Raw genomic sequence first — 25,374 nt, forward strand, 5'->3', positions numbered from 1 at the left:
TATTATGCATGCCAGGTATTATGCTAAACATTTTGCATGGATAACTCCTCATGGTAAGTCAGTGCCCAAGGTACTATTATCCTCTCCTATTTTGCAGATGTGAAAATTACAACACTGAAAATTTAAGTGACTTGTAGTCATACTCCACAACACTATTTCCAAGTACTATGATATATTTTAAATCAGCATTACAATTTTTTGTCCTTAAGGGGGGAAAAAGATACAAGCAAAAAAGATACTAACATGCCATAGAATGAAGTGATTAGGAAAAGAGCAGAGGTTTTAAAATCAATGTACATATGTTTCCTAAGCACTTATCATGTGTGTAACACTATTTAAAGAAGCAGAGGACACAGAAGCATAAGATCACTCTGTCTTCAGGGACTTTATAATATGGTTGAAAATAGATAATAAATCACTAAAGGTGAACGTTCGTATAGTTTTAAAAGATGCGTTGTCCTACACATTATCTTGCTTGATCCTTACCAGTAAGCCCATAGGTCCTACTTCACAAAAGATGAAGAAAAGTGAGGCTCTCTGGAGTTAGGCAAGGTGGCAAAGATCATAGAGCAGGGGTCCTCAAACTGCGGCCCGCGGGCCACATGCAAGTACAAATATGGCATTTGTTCCCGTTTTGTTTTTTACTTCAAAGTAAGATATGTGCAGTGTGCATAGGAATTGGTTCATAGTTTTTTATTTTAAACTATAGTCCGGCCCTCCAACGGTCTGAGGGACAGTGAACTGGCCCCCTGTTTAAAAAGTTTGAGGACCCCTGTCATAGAGATAGCAGGTAGCAATGCTAAGATTCAAATACTCATCTTCTAATTCTAAATTAAGCTAGGTAGAGATGAACGGAGGCCCAAGAGTGAGAAGGTAGAAAAGAAAATGGTAGCAGAAAACAAAACAAAAGTAGAGATTCAGAAAAATAAGAGAAAGTCAATATACAACAGGGAAATCAAGGGAAGACAACTTCAAGAAGGACTTGACCCTTTTTGCTATAGATCAAGAATAATAAAAATCAAGGCAAGGATACCTGAGAAAGGATATTTTTAGCAAAGCATAACTCTGTTATTATATTTAAGGAGTGTTCAAATTATTTTCTATAAACAGGGTACTACTTCTAAAGTGCTCAAAACAGTGCCTGATACATAGTATGTATAACATTACATTTACAAAATAAATATAACAACCATTCCTAACACTTATTGATTAAATGGTAAGACAAAAATCATATAAAAATATCAACATGGCCCTAGCTGGGTTGACTCAGTAGATAGAGCGTGGGCCTGTGAACGGAAGGGTCTCGGGTTTTATTCCGGTCAAGGGCACATGCCTGGGTTGCGTGCTCGATCCTCAGAGGGGGGGCATGCCAGAGGCAGCCAATGGATGATTCTCTCTCATCACTGATGTTTCTCTCTCTCTCTCTCCCTTCCTCTCTGAGATCAATAAAAATATATTTTATAAAATTCTTAAGAAAAAAATCAATATGTCTGTTAGCTATTTCTTCCAATGGCTCCTTTATTTCACACCTAGGGAGAGTGCTCCAATGTTTCTGCTAGCAGATGCTAAGAGTTTAATCCAACCAAAAGAGCAGAGTAACCAAGGTCCTCAAAAGTCTATTAATTTACTTGCTATAAATTACGAAGTTAAATTTGTACATTACACTAAAAGGGTATGTTACTATCTGAAAACTTGACAGAATAGGAATGCTGAGCAATGTGTAACTTTAACATTGTGATTTATAGTCTCGTATATTCAGAATTTAGAAAACATGAGTTTAAATTATATAATCATGCACTTATTACACAGTTAAACATTCAATAGCAAAACATACCTCCTAAAGCCCCACTGTGATCTAGACTTTTCTTTTGAAAGCCATTTGATGCGATCAAAACAGGAACAACAACAGCAAACAGCCAACGCCAAGGAGAAATAGGCTGCAAGTTACCTGAAAAATTATAAAGGTAGAGTATAAATTGTGTGAAGCTTGCATAGCTTAGTCTCGGCTGTAAACATTGATAACTGCATTCTAGATTGAAATACTGTCAAAAGTAGGGAAACTGAAATAAAGTCACCAGTGTAAAATATTTATGTTGAGACTTGATATTTTCAGAGGCAATAACCAAATAAGTCAATAACCAAATAAGTCCTGTCCAAATTTACAACTATTTATAGTAATGGGTATTTAACACATATTTGAAGATTTAAAATGAATTTTTTTTAGAGGAAGCATGTATTAATTCTCAAGAATAGCACAGAACAAACTCCTTTCTAATAGGATCCAATTATTCCTTTCCCTGCCTTTCAGAGATTTTTTTTTTTTAAGTAACATCTCACATATCTCAGGATTCAATGATTAGCAACTGATTTTTCCAAAGATTGCAGCTCAGATGTTTTGCTTGGCTAGCATAACGTTTTTAAACAATTTGAGGTACCGAAGAAAACAAGACAAAAAAAAACCCACAAAAAAACCCTAAAAAGTAAAACCAAAGAATAAACTATTTGAGTTAATATTTAAAGATTAGATTTCATATACTAATCCAGATTCTTGGCTGCTGCCTTGTAAATTAGAAACTTGAGCCATGTGGCAGAATTGGCTATAGGCTGCCTCTTTTATTTTTTTAAAAAAATGTTTTTACTGATTTTAGAGAGAGAGGAAGGGAAGGAGATAGAGAAATAGAAGAATCATAGATTGTCTGCCTCCTGCACGCCTGCTACTGGGGATTGAACTTGCTACCGAGCATGTGCCCTAACCAGGAACATCTTGGTTCATGGGTCGACGTTCAACCACTGAGCAACACCAGCCCGGCAGAGGCTGCCTCTTTTAGATGAACCATTGTTTTCCCATTTGAAGTGCCCACCATTCCTGACAGACTCCCTAACACCAAGGCTGAGTGACTACAGTAAAGGAAAATCTGAACTATTGCTTGTGCCTATGTTTCTATCAAAAATGGGAAAATGAAAGACAAAGGTCAAATGTTCGAGAACAACCACCAAAAAAAACCAAGTGAAAATCCTATTTCTGAAAGAGAAAACTATTCCCTTGAGTGTAATATACAAAGACCTGGGACAGCTTCACTCATTTACATCAGGTGCCTGGCTCCAGGGGACCTTCACTTTACAAATCCTGTTTTTATTCTATTGAGTTCGTCATAGTTAATACTGTTACTAGGGAGAATCTCCTCTCACATCTCTCCTCCCCAACCCCTCATCCCCTACTGTGGCTCATTATGATTGTCAATCTAAGAAATATTCAAACCTGTGAAGAATTTTAGTGAGTTTATTTGAGCCACAACTGTCGACAATTTCTGGGAAACAAAATCTCAACGGATTGAGATTATGCTCCAGAGAATGGCAGTTTTGCATCTTATTTTATACATTACAATCAAAAGAGGAGACGTAAGTGGGTCACATGAAATCCATTGGTGATAGATTAGGGAGGCGGGAGAAAGCAAAGCGGGGAAACCTCTGGGATTGGATAAAAAGACACACACTTTTTTTTTTTTTTTTTTTTTTTACTTAGGTGGGTGCAGGATAATTTAATCAACAACTAAGTAAATGACAATAAGGGATTTGTGGTCTCTGCAGAGTGGTGCCTGTGCTTTGAGGGTTTTGTAAAAAGGAAAATTACTTCTGACATTCCAACAAATGTTACTGTAGATGAAAAAAGACAATAGATAAGCTCAGTTAAGGTAAAGATTGACCTTTGTCAGGGAAGATGCTGGCCAAGGGCATGACTACCTACCACAAACTGCTTTTAGTATAAAAAGTTTTCATTTCAGCCCAACAGGCGTGGCTCAGTGGTTGAGAGTTAACAGTGCAATTTCTGGGCAGGGCACATGTCTGGGTTTTGGGCTCCATTCCGGGTGGGGGGCGTGCAGGAGGCAGCCAATGGATGATTCTCTCTCATCACTGATGTTTTGTCTCTCCTTTCTGAAATCAATTAATATATATATATATATATATATATATATATATATATATATATATATATATATAATCTTTAAAGTTTTAATTTCAGACCATCCTGTGTGGTTACGTGGTTACTTTAAGGCCACCATGCAGGTCTTCCCTGAGCTAGTCAGGTAGCCTGTGGCCCCTTTTCCTCCCTCTGATGACCAGCCCAGACAGCTTCAGTACCCTGGAGAACACTTATTCGACTATGAACCTGTCTCTGAAAGAGGTCTAAGGTCTGAACTGGTAATCACTTACAATATAATCATTTATGAGTTTACTTCCTCACTCTATTTCTCACTTTTCTCCTTGAACTGAACAGTATTTTGTTTTTATAGAAGTACCAAAGAAGTTTGTGTAAATGCATACTTACGCTCTAATGCAGAAGCAAAACCTTAAAGACTTGAGTCTCAAGTACCTACTATTTATGCAAAGTGGACCCAGACTTTAAAAGGACTGTTCTTTTGAAATGACCAAACAGCAAATCCTCTAAAACTCCAAATATAAACACTATATATCTTTTTATTTTTACAAGACAAAACTGATAAACGACATTATGGATATTCTTATTAAAAGTATTACTTTACGTGTTTTACAAAAACTATGCTTTAGTTATTTCTCACCAAGATAGATGTGATAATTACATAATTACATATTCTGAAATAGATGTAACTAATGTTATCACAAGCAGCATTTATTAAAGGGTTTAGAACGTTAAAGGCACTGTTTTTACTTTCTGGGAAATTAAATCGAGGCTGTGGAAGTTAAGTAGACACAATTCATAATCAACTTATATTCAGAGGATATAAGTTTTGGATTTCACAATGGTACAATTTTAAATTCCACCGATTAGTTTATTTAAAAAAGAACTCGGAACATTCATACTTACCATAATAGGTGCTTGCAGTCATAGACAAAATCCAGAAAGCTAAAGAAATGCAAATAATCAGGCTCATTATAACTATATTAGTTATCATCTTTATATATTTTTTGCATATACTGACGTCAAGATCTGTCATGAAAAAAAAAGATATGAGCAACTGGGGAAGAAAATATATAGCATTTCTGAGAAAAATAATCATTTAAGTTGCCATCAAAACACTTGTCTGGAGGCGAACATAAATGCCAACATCTTCCAACGATCAAAACAATAATATAAAGGCAAACTATTCCTGGAAACTTGCTGGTGGAGAGGTTAACGATCCATTAGAAACACAAAACGCATGCTCTCACGGGGCCGACTCCTCAACCGCGGTCACTTCACACCCGAACACCCCGGGCAGGAAGGTGGAAGAACAGCGGAAGCAGCCAATCAGCGGTCGCGAGGATGGCGAGCTCCGCCCCCGCCGCCCGCCGCCCGCCTACGCGCCGACGCAGTGGGTCCGTGGCGCAAAGTGGCGGAAGTGGAATTGGAACCCGGCCGAGTCCTGGACGCTAGCCCGGCGGGACAGAGCGCGGTCACGGTCCGGCGGCCATCTGCGCTGCCCCGGAGTCCAGGTCCAGCCAGCCGGGAGCGCCTAGGCCTGAAGCTCAGCTCGCGGCTACCGCGCCTGCACCTCCAGGCGCTCCCCTTCCGCGCGCAGGCGCCGTGGCCGCCCGAGGACGTCGCCTGGTTCACGTGAGCCTTTAAAAGGCGGCTCCAAGGGCGTGGGGGTCGGGCAGTCCCACTGAGTGGTGGCGGCTGCGGCTCGGACCTGGGGGGTTTGCACTGCCCTTAGCAATAGTATTGATATCTGGGACCTTATGTTTGGGGACACATGGAACCGCCAAAAAGTGAAACCACCGCCTGGGTAGTAACAGAATAAATCAGTGGTTCTCAACCTTCTGGCCCTTTAAATACAGTTCCTCATGTTGTGACCCAACCATAAAATTATTTTCGTTGCTACTTCATAACTGTAATGTTGCTACTGTTATGAATCGTAATGTAAATGTCTGATATGCAGGATGTCTTAGGCGACCCCTGTGAAAGGGTCATTCCACCGCCAAAGGGGTCGCGACCCACAGGTTGAGAACCGCTGGAATAAAGGAATGCAAGTGAATTTAGACCTTGTAAGTCCATTTCGAGCATAATATTCAAATACTTTTTTCCTCTATGAGGCGTTAATGACATATGGATTGGGGAATGGCATACAAATGTGCTGTAAAGAAGGAATTTTATGACGGGCAAAATAATTTAAAACAACATTTAGTACCTGTTAGTTGCTGGGCACTGTTGGCTGCTAGAGATGTAAAGATAAAGCTAGACATGGTTTCTGCTATTGAGCGCTCAAATGATTGTCATGTTACCACTTTCAATGTGGAAATCTGTTCCCCCGCCTCTCATTCGAAGTGTGTGCATCCAGTCATTGCATTTTGCAAGCAGAAGGTCTTGTTACCAGTAACAATCCAAATGTCGTGGCTGATTTTTACGTTTTACTTGAAATAAATTTTGTTTGCCTGGGTTAACAGTAACTGATACTTACGTTATATTTATGAACTTTTTCAGTTGATAGCTGACAATGTAAGAAGAGCAGGCAGGCCAGTTTCAGACATAGAACCCAAATGTACTTGAACCCACTAAGTATTTTTTAAAAACACACTATTTTAAATCTAAAAATACATGCCAAGACAACTTAACACCCTTTTTTGTGTTGAGGGACCTAATTAACTAGTTAACTGAGAACCAAATCTGTGAAGTAGGACTAAATGGTAATGGCCTTCCCTTACTATATAGAGTACATGCATATGTGCCCACTCTTTCTTTTAGTCTCTTCTGCACAAATAATTGGATAACCTCAGAAAGCGGACTGGCCCATATCAGTGATATTATTAATAGTAAAAGCTAGTATCTTTCTGGTTTAGCATATTGACCTTGTATCTTCTTAGACAAAATTATAAGCCAGTCTTGCTTCTCCCCTCTGCCCCACACTTAATCACAATCACAGGGTAACATTGTCTGAATTTGGTGTTCTGAGATTTTTATGTCAAACAGAAAATCATGGGCTACCTGTGCCAGGACTCTCCTAACAACACTGTCAGCCTAGTTCCTGGATGTCAGGGATGATTTTCTCTTTCTCATGACTGTCTGGCTAAAATTGCATATTAAATAATAAATAATAGTGCCAATGGCTGACCCTTCAAATGAATATTTCACTTCATTTTTTTCTCAGTGTCCAATAATTGCTGTTCTCCATAAATAAGTTATTTTTAGCTTAAGGCTGAAATAGTTTGGGGGGGATTAGTGAAGTTAAGATATACTATTCTTTTTTAAAAACAACAACAACAACCATGATTTTGTAGTGATGGCCAGAGGGAGGGGAAGGGGGCTGCGTGGAGGTGAGTAAAGGGGGGGAAATGGGGGACATTTGTAATAGTGTCAACAATAAATTTGTTTAAAAAAACCTATGATTTGCCCTAACCAGTTTGGCTCAGTGGATAGAGCATCGGCCTGCGGACTCAAGCGTCCCGGGTTCGATTCCGGTCAAGGACATGTACCTTGGTTGCGGGCATATCCCCAATGGAGAGTGTGCAGGAGGCAGCTGATCGATGTTTCTCTTTCATCGATGTGTCTAACTCTCTATCCCTCTCCCTTCCTCTCTGTAAAAAAATCAATAAAATATATTTAAATAAATAAATAAATAAATAAATAAATAAATAAATAAATAAAATGGGTTTGACAATGCATAGTAGCCTACAGAGTGATTTTAAAAAATAATAAAAAAATAAAAATAAAAAAACCTATGATTTTACAGGCTGATTTTTATAGATGTTAACAATCTTTAAAATTTCAACAGTCTTTTATTATTTACTTTAAAAGCCATTTTCTAGCAACAGAGAATTTCTTTTTAAAAAAAATATATTTTATTGATTTTTTACAGAGAGGAAGGGAGAGGGATAGAGAGTTAGAAACATCAATGATAGTTAGAAACATCAATGAGAGGGAAACATTGATCAGCCACCTCCTGCACACCCCCTACTGGGGATGTGCCTGCAACCAAGGTTCATACCCTTGACCCAAATCGAACCTAGGACCCTTCAGTCCACAGACTGATGCTCTATCCACTGAGCCAAACCAGTTAGGGCCAGAGAATTTCTTGTTAAGCATTTCTTAAACTATATTCCTCAAGCTATTAGTAGGTGTGCTACCCTCTACCTCCACTCCCCACCCTACACCTGTGATCAAATTTAAAGTGGAGATATTTTGTATACTCATAGGACTGTGAGATGCATTGTTAAAGGCTCTGAGAAGTTAAGAAACTGGAACATCGTTGTTTAAATCTTTCCAACAGAATTAATTCTATTTTACCAGATTCATTCTTTTCCCTCAGAAAACATGAGTTTGAGAATTTCTAATCAGAGCAACAGACTTAAAGTTCATTATTGCATTAATAACCTTTAAATGTTACAATATAAATATTTGTTTATTCTTTGACATAAACAAGTTTGGATTTTTCTGGGATAGACATTTGGTACTTAACACCAATAATAACAGTTATCCTGATAGCAAAAAGCACTTACCATTGCCGGGAGAGTATCAATGGATTCTATGTGCAATTCCTTTGAATCTAAACCAAAGGAGTGGTTTAGATTTTCTGAAATCTAGTATTTGAGTGCCTAATATATATGTTAGACCCAAAAAGAAAAAAACAAAACATCTACATACACTGCCTTGAAGGAACATCTACAGATAGTCCTCAGGTTACGTGGGACTCGATGTACGTCGTTTCATGGTTACATCAAGCATCTCCCATCCTATCTAATAAAAGAATAATATGCAAATTAACTGTCACCCCATCACTCCGTGACAAAGATGGCAGTGCCCATAGCGGCCGGGGCAGGATGCTAGCGGCTTCACCCTGGCAGTGTGAGCCCAGCAGGCAAGCACGGCAGCACCCAGCAGGGCCTGCTTGGCCGTCGCCATGGTGTGGAGCAGGCAAGCCCCATAGAGAGCAGAGAACCACAGGGAGCAGGCCCAAGCCATCAGTAGGACATCCCCTTGAGGGCTCCCGAATTGGAGAGGGTGCAGGTTGGGCTGAGGGACCCCCCCCACACCCGTGCATGAATTTCATGCACTGGGCCTCTAGTTCTATATAATAAAAGGGTAATATGCAAACTGACCCTAACAGCAGAAAGACTGGGAATGACTGGTCACTATGACACACACTGACCACCAGGGGGCAGATGCTCAATGCAGGAGCTGCCCCCTGGTGGTCAGTGCGCTCCCACAGGGGGAGCTCTGCTCAGCCACAAGCCAGGCTGACGGCTGCCAGTACAGCGGTGGTGGTGGGAGCCTCTCCTGCCTCCTCAGCAGCACTAAGGATGTCAGACTGCAGCTTAGGCCTGCTCCTTGCTGGCAAGTGGACATCCCCCAAGGGCTCCTGGGCTGCCAGAGGGATGTCTGATTGCCAGCTTAGGCCCAATCCCCCGTGGAGTGGGCCTAAGCCAGCAGGTGGTCATCCCCTAAGGGGTCCCAGACTGCGAGAGGGCACAGGCTGGGCTGAGGGATCCCCCCCAAGTGCACAAATTTTTGTGCACCAGGCCTCTAGTTTATTTATAAAATAAAGAAGTTCCATCATTTCTATGTATGTACATATGTGCTTTATGTTTTTTATTATTATTTATTTACCATAAGTAAAGTTCAAGAATTATCTTTTAAGTTTATTTTACTGTTTCACTTCATTACTGCTATGTATGTGCTCCATGTGAGTGATGTAGGTGCTTATGTAGGTGGGTTCTGACTTACGGCAAAAATTGTGTTATTTTGCGCCATAGGAACGGATCTCCAACTTAACCCGAGGACCTACTGTATATATATAAAAGCCTAAGTGAATGTCCAACTGACTGACCATCTAGTAGCTATGACACGCACTGACCACCAGGGGCAGATGCTCAACGCAGGAGCTGCCAAGCTGCGGTAACTTGGCAGCTGCGGAACCACAGAGGAGGGAGCCCGATTCTCGGGTGTGTCACCTGAGACCTGCCCTCTCGCAATTTGGGACCCCTTGGGAGATACCAGAGAGCTGGTTTTGGCCTGATTCCAGCAGGCCAGGCTGAGAGACCCCACTGGTGCACAAATCTGTGCACCGGGCCTCTAGTAGAAGATAAAAGTAGATATGTAGACAATTACATTATCTAACTTTATCCTTATGTATAAAACAGGATTCAAAGAGTAAAGCAGCTATGTTACTTTGGAATGTTAAAGCAGTGATATTCAACTGGTGTGCTGCAAGAATTTTAAAACATACAATACCTGACTATTTTTCCCTTAGATTGTCAAATTAAAAAAAAAAAAGATGACTAAAGCCAACACAACAGCCATCTGCTGTGAATGAGTAAAAATTATACCTTTTTTGTGTGTGTCAGATTGACCAAAAAATATGTATTTTTGGTGTGCCGCAGAATTTTAGTAATGAATGTGTGCCATGAGATGAAAAAGGTTAAAAATCTATGTTGAAGGTGTCAAAGAGCGAGTGTTTGAGCTAAGGCTTGAAGGATGATAAGGAGTTTGTTGTTACCAAACTAAGTGAAAGGCAATCTGTAAAGGTTTGATGGTTAAGAAGAACATGAAAAATAGGAAGTTGAAGAGAATGGAAGAGTTAAAGTTTGAAGTATTATCTAAATAATTACACTGACAATCTGAGAGATAGGCATATGTCTACTTTCTTGACATTAACCACAAAGATTTTTAAAAAGTTATTGAGCACAATTGAGGCCTAGGCAGTAAATTGAGGACTGATATGTTGAATTAGAGTCAACTCATTCTAAAAGGGCATTAGGAAGAGGGTATGGAACAGTGAGGGCAGGAATAAACAAATGGAGTATTTTCCCCAGTAACCTTGAGGACAGGGACCATGTCTGTATAGTTCTTTCTAGTTTGCTCAATGTCTCTTAGTGAATGTTAAGAGAGTATGTTTTGAATTAAAGTATTAAGTAATATTTTAATCAGACAAAAATTAAGAAAAATCACATCTTATATCCCTTTTTATTAGAATAATGCTTTGATAATTGTATCTACAAAGCAATCTTTTTGTTAGCCTCAAATTATTGTCAGGGTAGACAGAATTTTTAGTATATCTGATTTAGATTACATAACCAGTATTTAAAACAGTGCAAATAGACTATAATGGATGTTTAGATATAAGTAACAAAAATGATAATGAACATTCCTCTTCCAGGCTTTACATATTTTTATTTACAGTTTGCTTCAATTTAGGGAGAAGAACTTCTACAGAAGTATCTCAGAGGGTCAACTTAGAGAGGAAGGACTTCCACTGAAATGTTCATGTACATTTTTTTGAAATAATAGGCATGATACTAATGTCCTTGGAAAAAAGGTTTTAATATCAACATACTCAGAATACAATTTCTGTGTGAATACAATATATAATTTTAAAATATAAATTATAAAATCATTAATTTTAGAAAGTTTCCAAACTATCTAAATACCAAAAGAAACCCATATTCTGGCATAAAATTGAACCATTTTCTATATATTATACCAAAATTAAAGTTTACCCGTATTCTAACATTGAGAAATGAAATATCAACATTAAAAAGTCTACCTAGAAAAGATCAATGATGACTTCATAGACTACTTTTACAATATATATATAAAATATTTTATATTAGTTTTTTTGGACATGACTTTTTCTTTTAATAACATGATTTACATATTTAACAGAGGGTTATAATGTGGTGGGTGAATGGAAGACTTGAAGGCTGAAGACCAATGTTCAATCTAGAACCTCCTACATTACTGACATTCTATCCCTTGTGCCAGTTGGCACACTGTAAATGTCTGAATGAATAAATACGTTACATCAACACAGATTTCTTCAGCTGTAAATTGGAGGTGATACCACCTATCATACAGAATATTTGTAAAGAACAACCAAGAGAACCAATGGGTGCCATAGTGCTTTGTTAACTTTAAGACTCTGAGCTAAAATATTTTTAAAGATCTGAGTTAGTAGGGTTTGTTATTTTGTAAAAGCCTCAAATAAACTCCTTGGCTTTGATGTAGTATTTTATTTAGTTATATTTCCTGTTAACAAAGATACCATTAACAACAAATTTGTTCAGTGTTCATTTTAAAGGGAAAAATATCTTACAACTCATTAAAAAAACCACTATGTAATTCAGGTCAACATTAGTGTCCTTTTACTTCCTTTGGTTAAGTCATAAGAAATCTCTGTTTCAAAAGAAAAGTATCTATATAATAAAGAACTAATATGCTAATTAGACTGAACAGCCAGACATCCTTCCAGATGACCTTCTGGACGAAGCTGGGGTGGTGAGGGCCGGCCAGGGCTACGCAGGCCGTCCAAGGCAGCTGGGGCTGCTAGGGCCGAGCCCCTTGCACGAATTTTGTGCATCAGGCCTCTAGTTTCATAAGAAGGTCTGAAGTTTATATTCTCATTAAATTCCAATTCAACACAATTTACCAAAGTACTTCACACATATGTCCTTTATAGCATTTATCATATTGTATAATATTTTTTTTCCTCTCAGGAGACTGAGCAACTTAAGGGTAAAAAATTGAGTCAGATTCATCTAATTTTTTTAAAGCATTTTACTTATTTTTAAGTTTTTATTGATTTGTTTTTAGAGGGAGGAGAGGGAGAGATAGACACATTGATGAGATTGATTGACTGATTCCTGCACACCACCATTGGGGATCAAGCCTGCAAATTGGGCATGTGCCCTGACTGGGAATCAAATTAGTGACTTTTTGGTGCAAGGAATGACACTCAACCAGCTGAGCCACACTGGGCAGGCTAGATTCATCTTTATATCAAGTTACTATAGCCTTTGGCTGGTTCTTTTTTTTTTAAATATATTTTTATTTTTATTGATTTCAGAGAGGAAGGAAGAGGGAGAGGTAGAAACATCAATGATGAGAGAGAATAATTGATCAGATGCCTCCTGCACGCCCCACAGTGGGGATCAAAACCACAACCCGGGCATGTGCCTTGACCGGAAATCGAACCATGACCTCCTGGTTCATAGATTGAGGTTCAACTTCTGAGCCATACCTGCCAGGCTTGGCTGGTTCTTTGTAGAGGTTAGTGCCTAAGTATACATAGAATGAACGAACAGAGGATATGTGTTGTGTCCAGCAGAGGAAAAAGAGCTAGAAAAATTCTGATTAGTTTATAGTTTATGGTCAAAGTGATAAGTTTATCAATAAACTAAAAACAGAATTTTAACTTTCTTTTTAGATTTTATTCTATGAATAAGGCTATTTTTAAGGTAGACAGATGTGTGTTAATGAAAGAATCTGATGCAGAAAGTTTGGAACATGTTATCAGGACAGTAACATGAAAATTACACAGGGAAAACACCAAAAATTTTTCACTTTAAAATTACTCAATGGTAGTTTATTTAGTGGTCTCAAATAATAATGGAGATTGCTGAAAAGTTGTTGTATTTCATAATGGTCTATTTTTGTGATTTTTAAAATGTTATATTAAGATAGCAAGTTATTATTGTAAATGGGAATCAGTGTACATTAGTGTTTGTATTGGGGAGAGGTGGTGAACTATATAAGAATCTGTATTTGCAAAGCATAGTTTATGTTTAAATGATTATCTAACTTACTTTGAGGTATAAAGTAGATATGGTCAATAAGTGTTTGCTTATGATTATTGACTAGGTCAGGGGTCCTCAACCTTTTTAAACAGGGGGCCAGTTCACTGTCCCTCAGACGGCTGGATGGCCGGACTATAGTTTAAAAAAAAACTATGAACAAATTCCTATGCACACTGCACATATCTTATTTTGAAGTAAAAAAACAAAACGGGAACAAATACAATATTTGTATTTGCATGTGGCCCGCGGGCCGTAGTTTGAGGACCCCTGGACTAGGTATTGGTAAAAAGATAATTTGAAGCCATATTAGAAAAAACCAACAAAATGGAGCTAAATCTAATATTCATGATAAAATGACTAACAAGGTTTACAATACGGGGTGGAGCAAAAGTAGGTTTATAGTTTTTCATATGGAAAATAATACAATAAATAAGAACAAACTCTGCTTCATGTACTCACAACTGTGAACCTACTTTTGCCCCACCCTGTGTACACAAAAGGATTTTCATAAATATTTGTTGTAAGTGCCTTACAATTAAAACAGACTTTCCTACCCTTGCCTTTGTGAAATCTAGTTGCTTGGGAGGCATTCCTTATTAAAAGAGGGTGTCAATAATATAAAAAGACTGTTGCTAGGATCCAAGCAAAACAGCAGTCTAAGCTCTGGCCGGGTAGCTCAGTTGGTTCGAGTGTCGTCCCGATACACCAAGGTTGCGGGTTCAATCCCTGGTCAGAGCACATATAAGAATCAACCAATGAATGCATAAGTAAGTGAAACAGCAAATCGATGGCTCTCTCTCTCACACACCCATCAATAAAATAAAAAGAACAACAACCCGTCAATCTAAACAGTTGGGGGGCGGGGGCAGTATTTTTGTTTTTTTTAAATCATCAAGTAGCATTTACTTTATAGGAAAGATTTATAGCAATTTACGATTAGGTGTATGTTACTTTTTTATGGTGGTGTCAGATAGCTTGAATCAGGATTAAATAACTTCATGATACATCATGATACATTAGTAAATTTTTGCTGGATTTGATCAAAACTATTTGAAGGAAAGTGTTCTTATTAAACATTTATCTGGTGAAGTAAGGCAAACTCTTTAATTGTTCAAGTGGCGACTATAAGAATAGTTCTGATATTCTATTTTGTAAAATAATTAGCACTTGCATAGCTTTATTCACAGACACGTGTTTTTGTAGAGAAGTACATTTTATTTCCCTTATGCAGTATGGTTGTTCTATTCTGCCCTTACTAAGAAAGGAAATAAAAAGCAAGCTGATGTGTAAGAAAAACAGATTCCATTTTAAGTTATAAGTTGTAAAGATATAATATAGTAAGTACTGTTTTATGATTAAATTCTACTGTAAGTTTATGGGGGGAAGGGAAAGCTTAAAAGTTTTGGTATCAACATACATGAAGGCAGAGGGAGTTTTCTAACAGGGAACTGGTAGCATATTTGCTTACTAATGCATCAATTTTGAAATTAAAAAAAAATTATTTTCTTAGTAAAAGAGTAGTATACAGTTATCTTTTTGTTAAAGGTAAAAGTTAGATCCTGCTCTCTGCATTATTTCACAACATATTTTCTTAGAAGGTTAATATAACCAGCTACCAGTTTTTACTAGTCTGAGGTACTTGAGTCCTTACTAGCTTGAATGACTCAGGGTACTTCATATTTAAAATATTTTCAAAATATTTTACAATCCATTTTAAAAGATAATATTCTTATGAGGGAGATTATGATTAGCTCACATTTACTGTTAAAAAGATATAGAAAGTTTAAATAAAAGAACTTGCCCTGCACCTTAGGCTTTTTTTCTGTAAAGTTTCCAAATCACAGTGTCAGTAATAATTTAATACAAACCCCAGCAGTTTTAAAGTCATATTTAATATTGGTTAACTCCTACTTACCTTACTTAGAACGTAATGTCTCAACTTTGGTACACAAAAACATTTTTTTCTAATATAAATTAAACACATTACTTGTAATAGACTGTTCTTCAAAAGTTGTTTAAAAAGGCAAAAACACATCTTGCAAAACTTCCTAGCAAATTTTTAATGTATGCAATTCGCATGTAAGGCACTTCCATGCTTTTTCAAATAAGTTTCATAAACTTTTCTATTTTTGTAATCAAGTCTTCATAAGTTATACAGTAAGAACGTTACTTCAAGTAAAACTTTATTAAATACCCAATTTTGGCATTATTTCCTTAAATATCTTTACCTTTGAATAGAATAAATGATGGGCATCAAGATCGATGCAAGCTAATCTTTTTTTTTCTTTTTGTGTGCAGGCTAATCTTAAATAAAAGCACTCTTGATCTGGTTTATATTTAGAGAATTGGTAATGTTTTATCTTGTTGGTCTTGTTCAAGAATCTTGAAATCCTCCAAAGGAAGACTGCTTAAGGCAGTTGGTAAAATGTGTTCAGATGTGCCTTTAGGTAATATGTTATTTGCTTCTAGATTCTTCACCAAGCAAGTGGCTTTGATCCATCTTCGAGTTGCTCTGCGTTCTTTTTGTAGGCAAGTTTTCATTTTCCTTCTTAAACTTGCTATTTCTTTTTCCAGTTTAATTATCCTCTTTTTTGCCTCCATAGGATTCCTAAAGGCATAACTGTGTTCAAGTAGCACTTGTTGACTATTAATGTTTGATTTTAAATTAGAAGGTCCGGTTGGAGTACAACTGTTACTTTTCTTCAGAAGATTCCGTGACTTGAGTTTCTGTGCCAAATAATATTAGAGGGTTGTACATAAGTTATGCAATATCACAAATAAATTTTGTCCTGTTTAAATAACAGTATTTAAATTGCTCTTTTAAAAACTGATTTTAAAAGATAGCAAACATCACCAACCCATCTCATGTAATCATAGATTCAAGTTTCTCAAGTGATTGAATTAACTCCAGCCACCTATTTCTTTTTGTTTTCCCTCTACAGAAAGATACTAACATTGGTTTGGAAATAGACACTGGACTTCCAAGGTCCTTCCAAATTATGATTTTATGGAGACTTTAAATATCTTTTGTAATTGTCTAAGGCCAAATAATGTAGACATTTATGTGATACTGATTTGATCTCTTTGTAGGTAAATATTATTTGCTCAATTAATATTTCAGACCTTGGATCCTACTTAATAAAAATATATTCCCAAGTATCAAGCCCTTGAATAGATTTAGTACTTATTAATTGTTCAGTTATAGCTTCCACTCAAGGACTTAAAATGCGGGCAGAAATTTTTGCCCAATTCAGAAACCTGAGGAACCTTTTTCCTTTATTACTTTCATTCAATTAGTCATCAAGTCGTATTAATTCTACATCCTATGTATCTCTATCATGAATCATCTCCTCTAGCACTCTTTTAAAAAATTATTATTAAATCTATTGGGGTGACATTGGTTAATACGATCATATAGGTTTCAGGTGTGGGATTCTATGTTACAAGATCTGTATATTGCACTGTGCCCACCACCCAAAGTCAAATCTTCTCCCTTTACCATATATTCAGTCCCCTTCACCCCACCCGCCTCTTTTAGCATTCTTAATGCTACTCCCATCAGGCCTATATTATATCTAGCTTGAATATGTCATTACCTACCATAGACTTTATATGGGTACAAAAATCAAAAATGGTTGGAACAGCATCCATTTTAAGTCGTCGAGTTTGTCCTGTTAGGTCAAAACAGGAGGCTTCAAAGTGCTTTGAACAAAGAAAAGTGTGTTTTCCTGGCACAAAATTTTTGCGCCTAACCAGGCGAACCCATTCTTTTCTTCTTTTAGGATCCAAAGGAAACCTTAGAAAAACAAAAAACAAAAAACCCCTCAAATTCCAACTATCACAGTTCTGGTTGCACCTAAATGGTTAAAACAAATTTTAAGTGGTGATGATTTAAAGTGTCTTCAGCCTAGTCGGTGTTGCTCAGTGGTTGAGTGTTGACCCACGAACTAAGAGGTCCCCGGTTTGATTCCCGGTCAGGGCACATGCCCACGTTGAGGGCTCGATCCCCAGTAGGGGATGAGCAGGAGGCAGTTGATTAATGTTTCTCTCTCACTGATGTTTCCATCTCTAAATCCCTCTCCCTAAAACCAATAAAAACATATTTTAAAGTGTCTTCAATTTACATACAAAATGTTACATTTCCAATATCCAGACATTGGCACAGAAACCAATTCATGCTAATTTTTATAAGTTGTAAAAAATTAATAAAAAACGGACTTGAGTGGTCTTATTTTTCAGGATTTTAAAAAGAGATCTTTCTTCCTACTCCAGTCCTTAACCTGGGCAGTAAAAATAAACAAGACTACAGTAATCTAGGCCCTGGCTGGGTAGTTCTCTGCTGGTTAGAGCATCGTCCCAATACACCAAGGTTGCTGGTTCCATCTCCAGTCAGGGCACAAGAATCAACCAATGAATGCATAAACAAGTGGAACAACAAATCAATCTACCCCCACCCCCCCTTTTCCTCTCTCTGTAAAAAAAATAAAAAAAAAATATGACTAAACTAGATTAAGCTTATGTAGAGCTGTATAAGCAGGAGTAACTCTACATTGCACAGATCCGCTGCTTATATATTAGTTCATGGTTAAGATAAATCAAATTAATGCCCAGGTTGCAGGCTCAATCCCCAGTAGGGGGTGTGCAGGAGGCAGCTGATCAGTGATTCCCTCTCATCATTGATGTTTCTATCCCTCTCTTCCCCTTCCTCTCTGAAATCAATAAAAATATATTTTAAAGAAGATAAATCATCTACAGATTAAATTTTATCAAGGAAAGCCTAGATAGATTCTGGTATTCCTCTGTGTTCCTTCATTATGACACCATACTGTTTTTATTTGAAATAAAAGTAGATTATAAGTTTCTTGAGGACAGGAACCACTGTATCTTTTTACCTCTATCTTTTTTGTTTATTTTGTTAATCCTCACCCAAGGGTATTTTTTCCATTGATTTTTAAAGTGTTTTTATTGACTTTAGAGACAGGGAAATGGAGAGAGAGTTAGAAACATCAATGATGAGAATCATCGATTGCTTGCCTCCTGCACGCCCCGCTACTGGGAATAGAGCCCACACCTGGGCATGTGCCCTGACCAGGATTCAAATTCTGACATCCAGGTTTCATGGATTGATGCTTAACCACTGAGCCACACCAGCTGGGCCCATTGAGAGAGAATGGAAGGGAGGGAGGAAAGAGAATGGGGGAGAGAAAGAGAGAGAGAGAAACATCCATGTGAGACACATTGATTGGTTGCCTCCAGAATGCACTCTGACTGGGGCCAGGGATCAAACCTGCAACTCAGGTATGTGCCCTTCACTGGGAATCCAACCAGAGACCCTTTGGTGCTCAGGACCCCCGGGGCCTATCCTCTACTCACTAAGCAAGGCTGGCTAGGACTTAATCTCTTTAACACGTAGTACAGTTGCCTTGAATAAGGACTTAACAAAAATTTGCTTAATTAAAATGAGACAGAATATGTAAATTAAGAATGCACTGTATTACTTCCACGTAAACAGCCTATATTTTTTTAAAAAAATGAACTCTTAAGCTACATAATACAGTAGAAATCATAATTATTACAAAAAGTAAAATGCTGCTGACAAGCCCAGCAGGAATGATTTTCCTCTCATATTTATTTCAAATATAAAATATACTAATGTGTACCCAGTTAAGAGAAAAATATAAGGGACTGTCAAAATTAGTGGTAACTGTGTTGACTGATTGGAAACATAACCATCAACATTCACATGTAACAACTTTGAGTTCAACTCTTCTTTAGTTTGATTACCTAATGAACTGAGTAGTGTTTAAAAAGATTCATTCATGTTAGCAGATCATGTGGCTCCCCAACTGAAGCTTCACTAGGTAACAGCTTTGGCTATTATCAGATATCCAGTTTGCTTAAATGACCAGCAATGAGGGGCACAAAGAGATGAAAGCCCAGATTTACTGGTAAATACCTTCCAGTCTCATCCCTGTCCCCTCAACTCCAAACATATCCCGACCTGAAGATATTAGCATTTGTTTGTCACTCTGTACATGTTTTCACAAATTTAAGTTTTTTTCTATTTAATTAGAAATCCCTGATTATTTATCTACTGTTTACCCCTCACCTTTTAATAAAATGTATTCTCATTTCAAAGATCTGTTCCAATATTTAATGGTTTGGAAATATTTCCTGTGCTCTAAGCTAAAAAAATCAAGCTTTGGTTTATAAACACTAAACTTATGAATTTCTTCTTGTTGGGGGCCTCAATAAAGATGCAGAACTTATAAACTAAGTACTATTATTGGATTATCATTTGTATAAGACTCTTCAGAAATATGAAGGCTGTCTTTCAGATATTTAACCCTTTTTTTCTTTAGTTTTTTAAAACGAGCTCCCTAATTATGCAATCAGTACCTCCAACTGAACCTTAACCAAATTTTATTTCCTTCTTTTAAGTCTCAATTTAGGAATCTCATCTTCCTAAAGAAGTTTTTCATGATCAGAAGATGAGGTTAGATGTTTCTATATGATAAAGAATTAACACCACTGTATTCTAATTGCTTGCTTTTCTATCTCCACCACTGTATCATGTTTTTCCTGGTTAGAACTGTTCTTTACTACTTTATCATATTAAGTAAGCACTCAGTGAGCTTTTCTGAGTGAATCAATGAAAAATGAACTAATGGGGCTAGCTTAGCATTACTAAATAATCTTTATTTAGTTATCTGTGTTTAAATAGAATAATAATCAACAATTTTACTTACTTTTTATATATGTATTTTATTGATTTCAGAGAGGAAGGGAGACGGAAAGATAGAAACATCAATGATGAGAGAGAATCATTGCTTCCTGAACACCTCACACTGGGGTTGAGCCTGCGACCTGGGCATGTGCCCTGACTGGGAATCGAATTGTAACCTCCTGTTTCATAGGTCGACACTCAACCACTGAGTCATGCTGGCTGGGCTAATCAACAATTTTATATTTAATTTTTCCATAATCAGATTTTGCATGTGTTGTTTGGATTTTTCTTAGTATGTTCAAAGGGGGGCAGAGATAGCCCATAGTTGAATTTGTAAGAAATTGTCCTCTAAGTATTTAAAAAATAACAGGGTGGCAACAGATGAATATATGTTTGTCTACACCATAATAAAAGTAGGCTTTCCGAAACATTAGATGTTTGGAAAAAATCACTCAGTATTTTAAGCAATGCTATTTGGCTTGGGTCTTTAATAAATGGCTGAATGCTCATATATTCCAAGCACTGCCCTAGGAACTGTCCCAAGTGGTAAATAAAACTGACCTACTTTTACGGTATCTACCTTCTACTAAGGGCACACTGTAATGGGGAGGACAGAGAATTGAACAACTTGATGCAACAGAAAAGAATGGCTGAGAACTGTTGTCTCTCAAGTCAAATCAGGGTGTCAATCCTGGTTACTTTACGTAACAGCTAGGTAACTTTAGGCAAGTTATGCAACCTTTTTAGTCTTTAGTTTTTATCACCTATAAGGTACCATTTTAATGGTATCTAGTGTGGTTTTAGGGGTTAAATGAGACAGTTTATGGTAAATACTAGATAAATGTTATTTGTTACTATAAAAGTAATTACAAATGTCATGGGTGTTCTAAAAAAGGTTAAGTACAAGGTTGAATGGAACCATAAAGCAGGAAGAGATAATCTAGTCAGGAGGCTTTAGGACAGTAGGAATTAGCTAGAGAAATTAGGGTGGGAACAGTGAAGAGTAATGACATGAAATGATGCAAGAGAACTTTCTAAGTTAAAGAGTAATTTTGAACTTTATCCAAAATGGCATTGGCAAGCCATTATAAGTCACGATTTAGAGCTGATTTTTAAAAACATGTTTTTACTGATTTCAGGAGAGGGAGAGGGAGAAACATCAGTGAGAGAGAACCACCAATTGGCTACCTCCTGCATGTCCCCTACTGGGAACGGAGGCACGTGCTCTCACCAGGAATTGAACTGGCGACCTCCCAGTGCATGGGATGATGCTCAACCGACTGAGCCACACCAGCTGGGGGCATTATCTTATTCTTAAAACTATATATGTCTGTTATATCTATATGGTATAAAGGCTATATAGAATAGTGTGGTACTGCACATTCCTTCCCAACTTTATGATTAGTGATGTCAGGTTGGTAGTTTGAAACCAGATAATGTAGGGAGTATTTATATTACAGAATTAGGGCAAATACTATGAATCAGGGCTTTCCCCTTCCTTGGAGATTCTGTTGTTAAACATTTAGCAACACATCACTGATTACAGAAGTTAGGAGTACATGAATGGAAGCAGTGAACCAGTTAAGAGGCTGTTGTAATCGAGTCAAAAGGGAATGGTAGGAAGTTAAGGAAGGATGACCTTCCGATTTCTGGGTAGATGATGTTTTCATTTACTGAGAAAAGGCATGTGGGAATAGGAGTAGGTCTGAGGGAAGGGCAAATTCTTTAGTATAGTTTTGATAAAAATCTGAGGAACTGGAGAGGCCAGGGGGATACTGAGACACTTGGCCTATAGGTCCAGAATTCAATGAGATTTGGACTGGAGATAATTTGAGAAGCATCAACATGTAAATGTTAACTGAGACCACAGCAACAGTTGAAATTTTTTTACAAAGAGAGGGGCTGGTAGGAGAGATAGACTACAGAAGTGAAAACCACAAAATTAGTGTCATATAATTCAAAAGTAGAGAGTATTTCAAGGAGGAAATGATCACATTCCAAGAAAAAGAAATACAGGAGTGACAACAACTCATGTTAGCAAGAGCAGCTTCAGAAAATTATTCGTGAGACCTAGTCCAGAGTGGGCTAAGAGATAAGAAAAATGAAGATAGTTAAGTTCAGGCAACCTAAGTTGTATATGGGAATAAAGAAGTCTACCAATGTCTTAGGAGAGGAGTTAGTTCATGTTGTTTGTTTATAAAATAGAAATGTATTTTTACTTTATTTTTACTTTTGTTATTTTATGACCTACATTTTTGGGTTACACATGAAAATGTTAATTTCATAAGCAAATAGTCAAACATGGAAAGGAAGTATGCATGCTACTATATCACTGTGTCTCTCTTAAACATTCAATATTATTGGTCCTCCTAGACTCTTCCCTATCTCTCATCTTCCAAAACAAATACAATAGTTTCTCCTCAAATATTTCTCAAATCTGTCCACTTCTTTCCATCCTTACTGTCAGTACTACTCTAGTCTAGGCCCTCTGGGTGGACTCACCCTTATTTTAAGGCAGGCTCCTGTTTTTTCTCTATCAACTCTCACCTCTCCTATTCTAGTGCTGGCTGTGCCAGCAAAGAAGTACACTGCGTAGTTCAGTTGACACTGGAGTGTAGATTTCCTTGTGAAAGAAACAGTGGGTAAGTGAACACTCTTTAAACAAGCTTCTTTCTCACTGAATTTCTCTCTCGATGATGCTCAACCAGCACTTTCAATAACACTATTCTCCGTACGTCAGCCAGAGGACTTTTTAATATGCACATTTAATCATGCCACTCTTTTAAAACGTTCCCTGGCTTCTCAAGTACTAATGGATAAAACAGAAAATCCTGAAAGGGGCACACCAGACTATGTCACCATTTTGTCTCATTTGAAATTTCACATCCTTTGAGAAGTGTTACTTTGACTTTACAAGGCTAACTTAGTTCTCCCTGAATGTCTTTTCTGTGGCACCTAACTGCGATTATATTTGTCTTTCTTTTTTATTATACTCTAAACTTCAAGAATGTAAGAATTTTCTGGATCTCTCGCATGATGTCAGGCAAATAAGAACTTGGTACACATTTGATAGATGAACAAAACAGTACATTTGATGAAGTAGTTGAAAACAGAAACATCACAAAGATTTTTTTTAAAGTGGCAACTTTTAATAAGGGGGTACATTTAGTCATCATGAGGTAGGGAAAAGGTCAAGAATATAATTTTCTACATCCTATGAATGTATTAAGTTGTGAGGTATATAAAATCAGAACTGTTTACACTTAACTTTTTTAATGCTTCTTTTCTTCAGTCACATGGCAGGCACTTGCAGAGAAGGTAAACATTTATTTACTGTATTTCATGTAGTGTTCAAAGTGCTTTCAAGAGTTCTGATTTGAGAGAACTAAAGAATTTTCATTGGCCCTATCTGGTTTGGCTCAGTGGATAGAGCGTCAGCCTGTGGACTGAAGGGTCCTGGGTTGGATTCCGGTCAAGGGCACAGGCTTGATCCACAGTAGGGGGTGTGCAGGAGGCAGCCGATCAATGTTCTCTCTCATCGTTGATGTTTCTCTTTCTCTCTCTCTGAAATCAATAAAAATACATTAAAAAAAAAAAGAATTTTCATTGCTCTTCCAGCAAAGAAGGAAGAACACCTAGGTTCTTTTTATTACTGCTAGTAAGAATAGAAAGCATATCTTTTGCACTTTCATTAATATAGCTTCTTTCCATGATTATCATCAATGATGACTCAACTCTTCTGCAGAGTTACTGTATGGGACTATCAGAAAAAATCCAAATGCTTCTCATGTCAATTCAGCTAGTAAGAATTTCCTGATTTTAATGGGAACACAGTAGGCTTTAAGGCAGTGGTTCTCAACCTTCCTAATGCCGCAACCCTTTAATACAGTTCCTCATGTTGTGGTGACCCCCAACCATAATATTTTCGTTGCTGCTTCATAGCTGTAATTTTGCTACTGTTATGAATCGCAAATATCTGATATGCAGGATGTATTTTCATTGTTACAAATTGAATATAATTAAAACATAGTGATTAATCACAAAAACAATGTAAGTATATATGTGTTTTCCGATGGTCTTAGGCGACCCCTGTGAAAGGGTCGTTCGACCCCCAAAGGGGTCGCGACCCACAGGTTGAGAACCTCTGCTTTAAGGTGATTGCCGGCTTGAACAGGAAGATTTCTTACAGAGTCATTAATGTCAAGTCCAGTCTAATACACAGGAGTAAAAGAGTAGAAAATGAAGGTAGCCGGCTGTCACTTTTATAAGGAGTAATCACCATACAGAACTTGGATTTCTTTTATAAAGCAAGTACATCTTCCCCAAGGGGAGAAATACTGGGCAGATCTGAGCAACACACAAAGGGAAAACACAATGCTTCCCTGCTACCCCCTGGACTAGATAGTGAAGGGATCAGAATTCGCAGAATCCTCGTGTTCCTTCGACACAAGCAATATTCAATCTAACGGCTCTCACCCCCGCTCCCCGCCCAGGTTACCTGTGGAAGCTGATGTTAATGTGCTTGTTGTAGGTAGTGGCACAGCCCGCCGCGGCGCAATTGGTCGGCATGTCCCTTCCCCCCTCATTCGGCGCCGTCGTGAGCCTGTCCTGAGGCGCTGACGGCTACGCGGGGCCAGCGAGGCAGGGGACAGGCCCGCCGAGCAGAATCGCGGGGCGGGATGCGCAGCAGGGGTGCGGATGTGTGTGCGTCGGGAGTAGGGAGCCACCTTCCCTCTTTATGAATATGGCCGACTTGAGCCCGCAGAGCCGTCAGTCCCGCAGCGCCAGTCGCCTTCCTTTGCCTTCACCAACATGGCGGACACAACCCGGTCCCCTCCCTGGCCCCCAAAGGGGAGAGGGACTACTGCGTCTCTTTAGGACCTGTCCTTGGAGAAGAAAAAAAAAAGGGGGGGTACCATCCACCTCCCCACCCCCTACTTCTATGATACACTCTCGAGGCCGAGATTAAGAACAAACCCGCCCATTCCAACACGCACCCAGATATCCCAATCCAGTCCGAGGTGGGTGTGAGTTGTAGACTGGAAGGACAGCCCCTAAAACAGGAAAGGAAAAAAACTACAAGTCCCACTGAGAATAGCGTGGTCTTCGTCGTTATCGCGGGA

At 38.0% G+C, this 25,374-nt stretch overlaps 2 protein-coding genes across 3 annotated transcripts in view; both read right to left on the bottom strand.

Annotated features, from left to right (window-relative positions):
• The window catches only part of TMEM19 (transmembrane protein 19), a 28,528-nt gene extending 22,999 nt beyond the window's left edge, over positions 1–5,529 (bottom strand). The window contains exons 1-2 of one of the 2 annotated variants that reach the window (XM_081084250.1): positions 4,844–5,207; positions 1,835–1,948 (exon numbers count right to left, since the gene is read on the bottom strand). In XM_081084250.1, coding sequence (XP_080940376.1) covers positions 1,835–1,948; positions 4,844–5,036 — 307 coding nt within the window. In that variant the 5' untranslated portion in view covers positions 5,037–5,207. Of the gene's footprint in view, positions 1–1,834; positions 1,949–4,843 lie in introns of both variants that reach the window. The other variant, XM_081084249.1, reaches the window with a different exon arrangement.
• Positions 5,530–14,487: 8,958 nt separating this feature from the next.
• Positions 14,488–25,234, bottom strand: THAP2 (THAP domain containing 2). Its single transcript, XM_081084251.1, has 3 exons — positions 24,750–25,234; positions 17,125–17,320; positions 14,488–16,251 (listed from the first exon to the last, which is right to left on the bottom strand). Exons 1-3 carry the CDS (start codon positions 24,818–24,820, stop codon positions 15,862–15,864), a joined length of 657 nt encoding a protein of 218 aa, XP_080940377.1. The 5' UTR covers positions 24,821–25,234; the 3' UTR covers positions 14,488–15,861.
• Positions 25,235–25,374: the final 140 nt, after the last annotated feature.

The sequence above is a fragment of the Myotis nattereri genome (genome assembly GCF_964212035.1).
Source record: "Myotis nattereri genome assembly, chromosome: 2".
Lineage (NCBI taxonomy): Eukaryota > Metazoa > Chordata > Mammalia > Chiroptera > Vespertilionidae > Myotis > Myotis nattereri.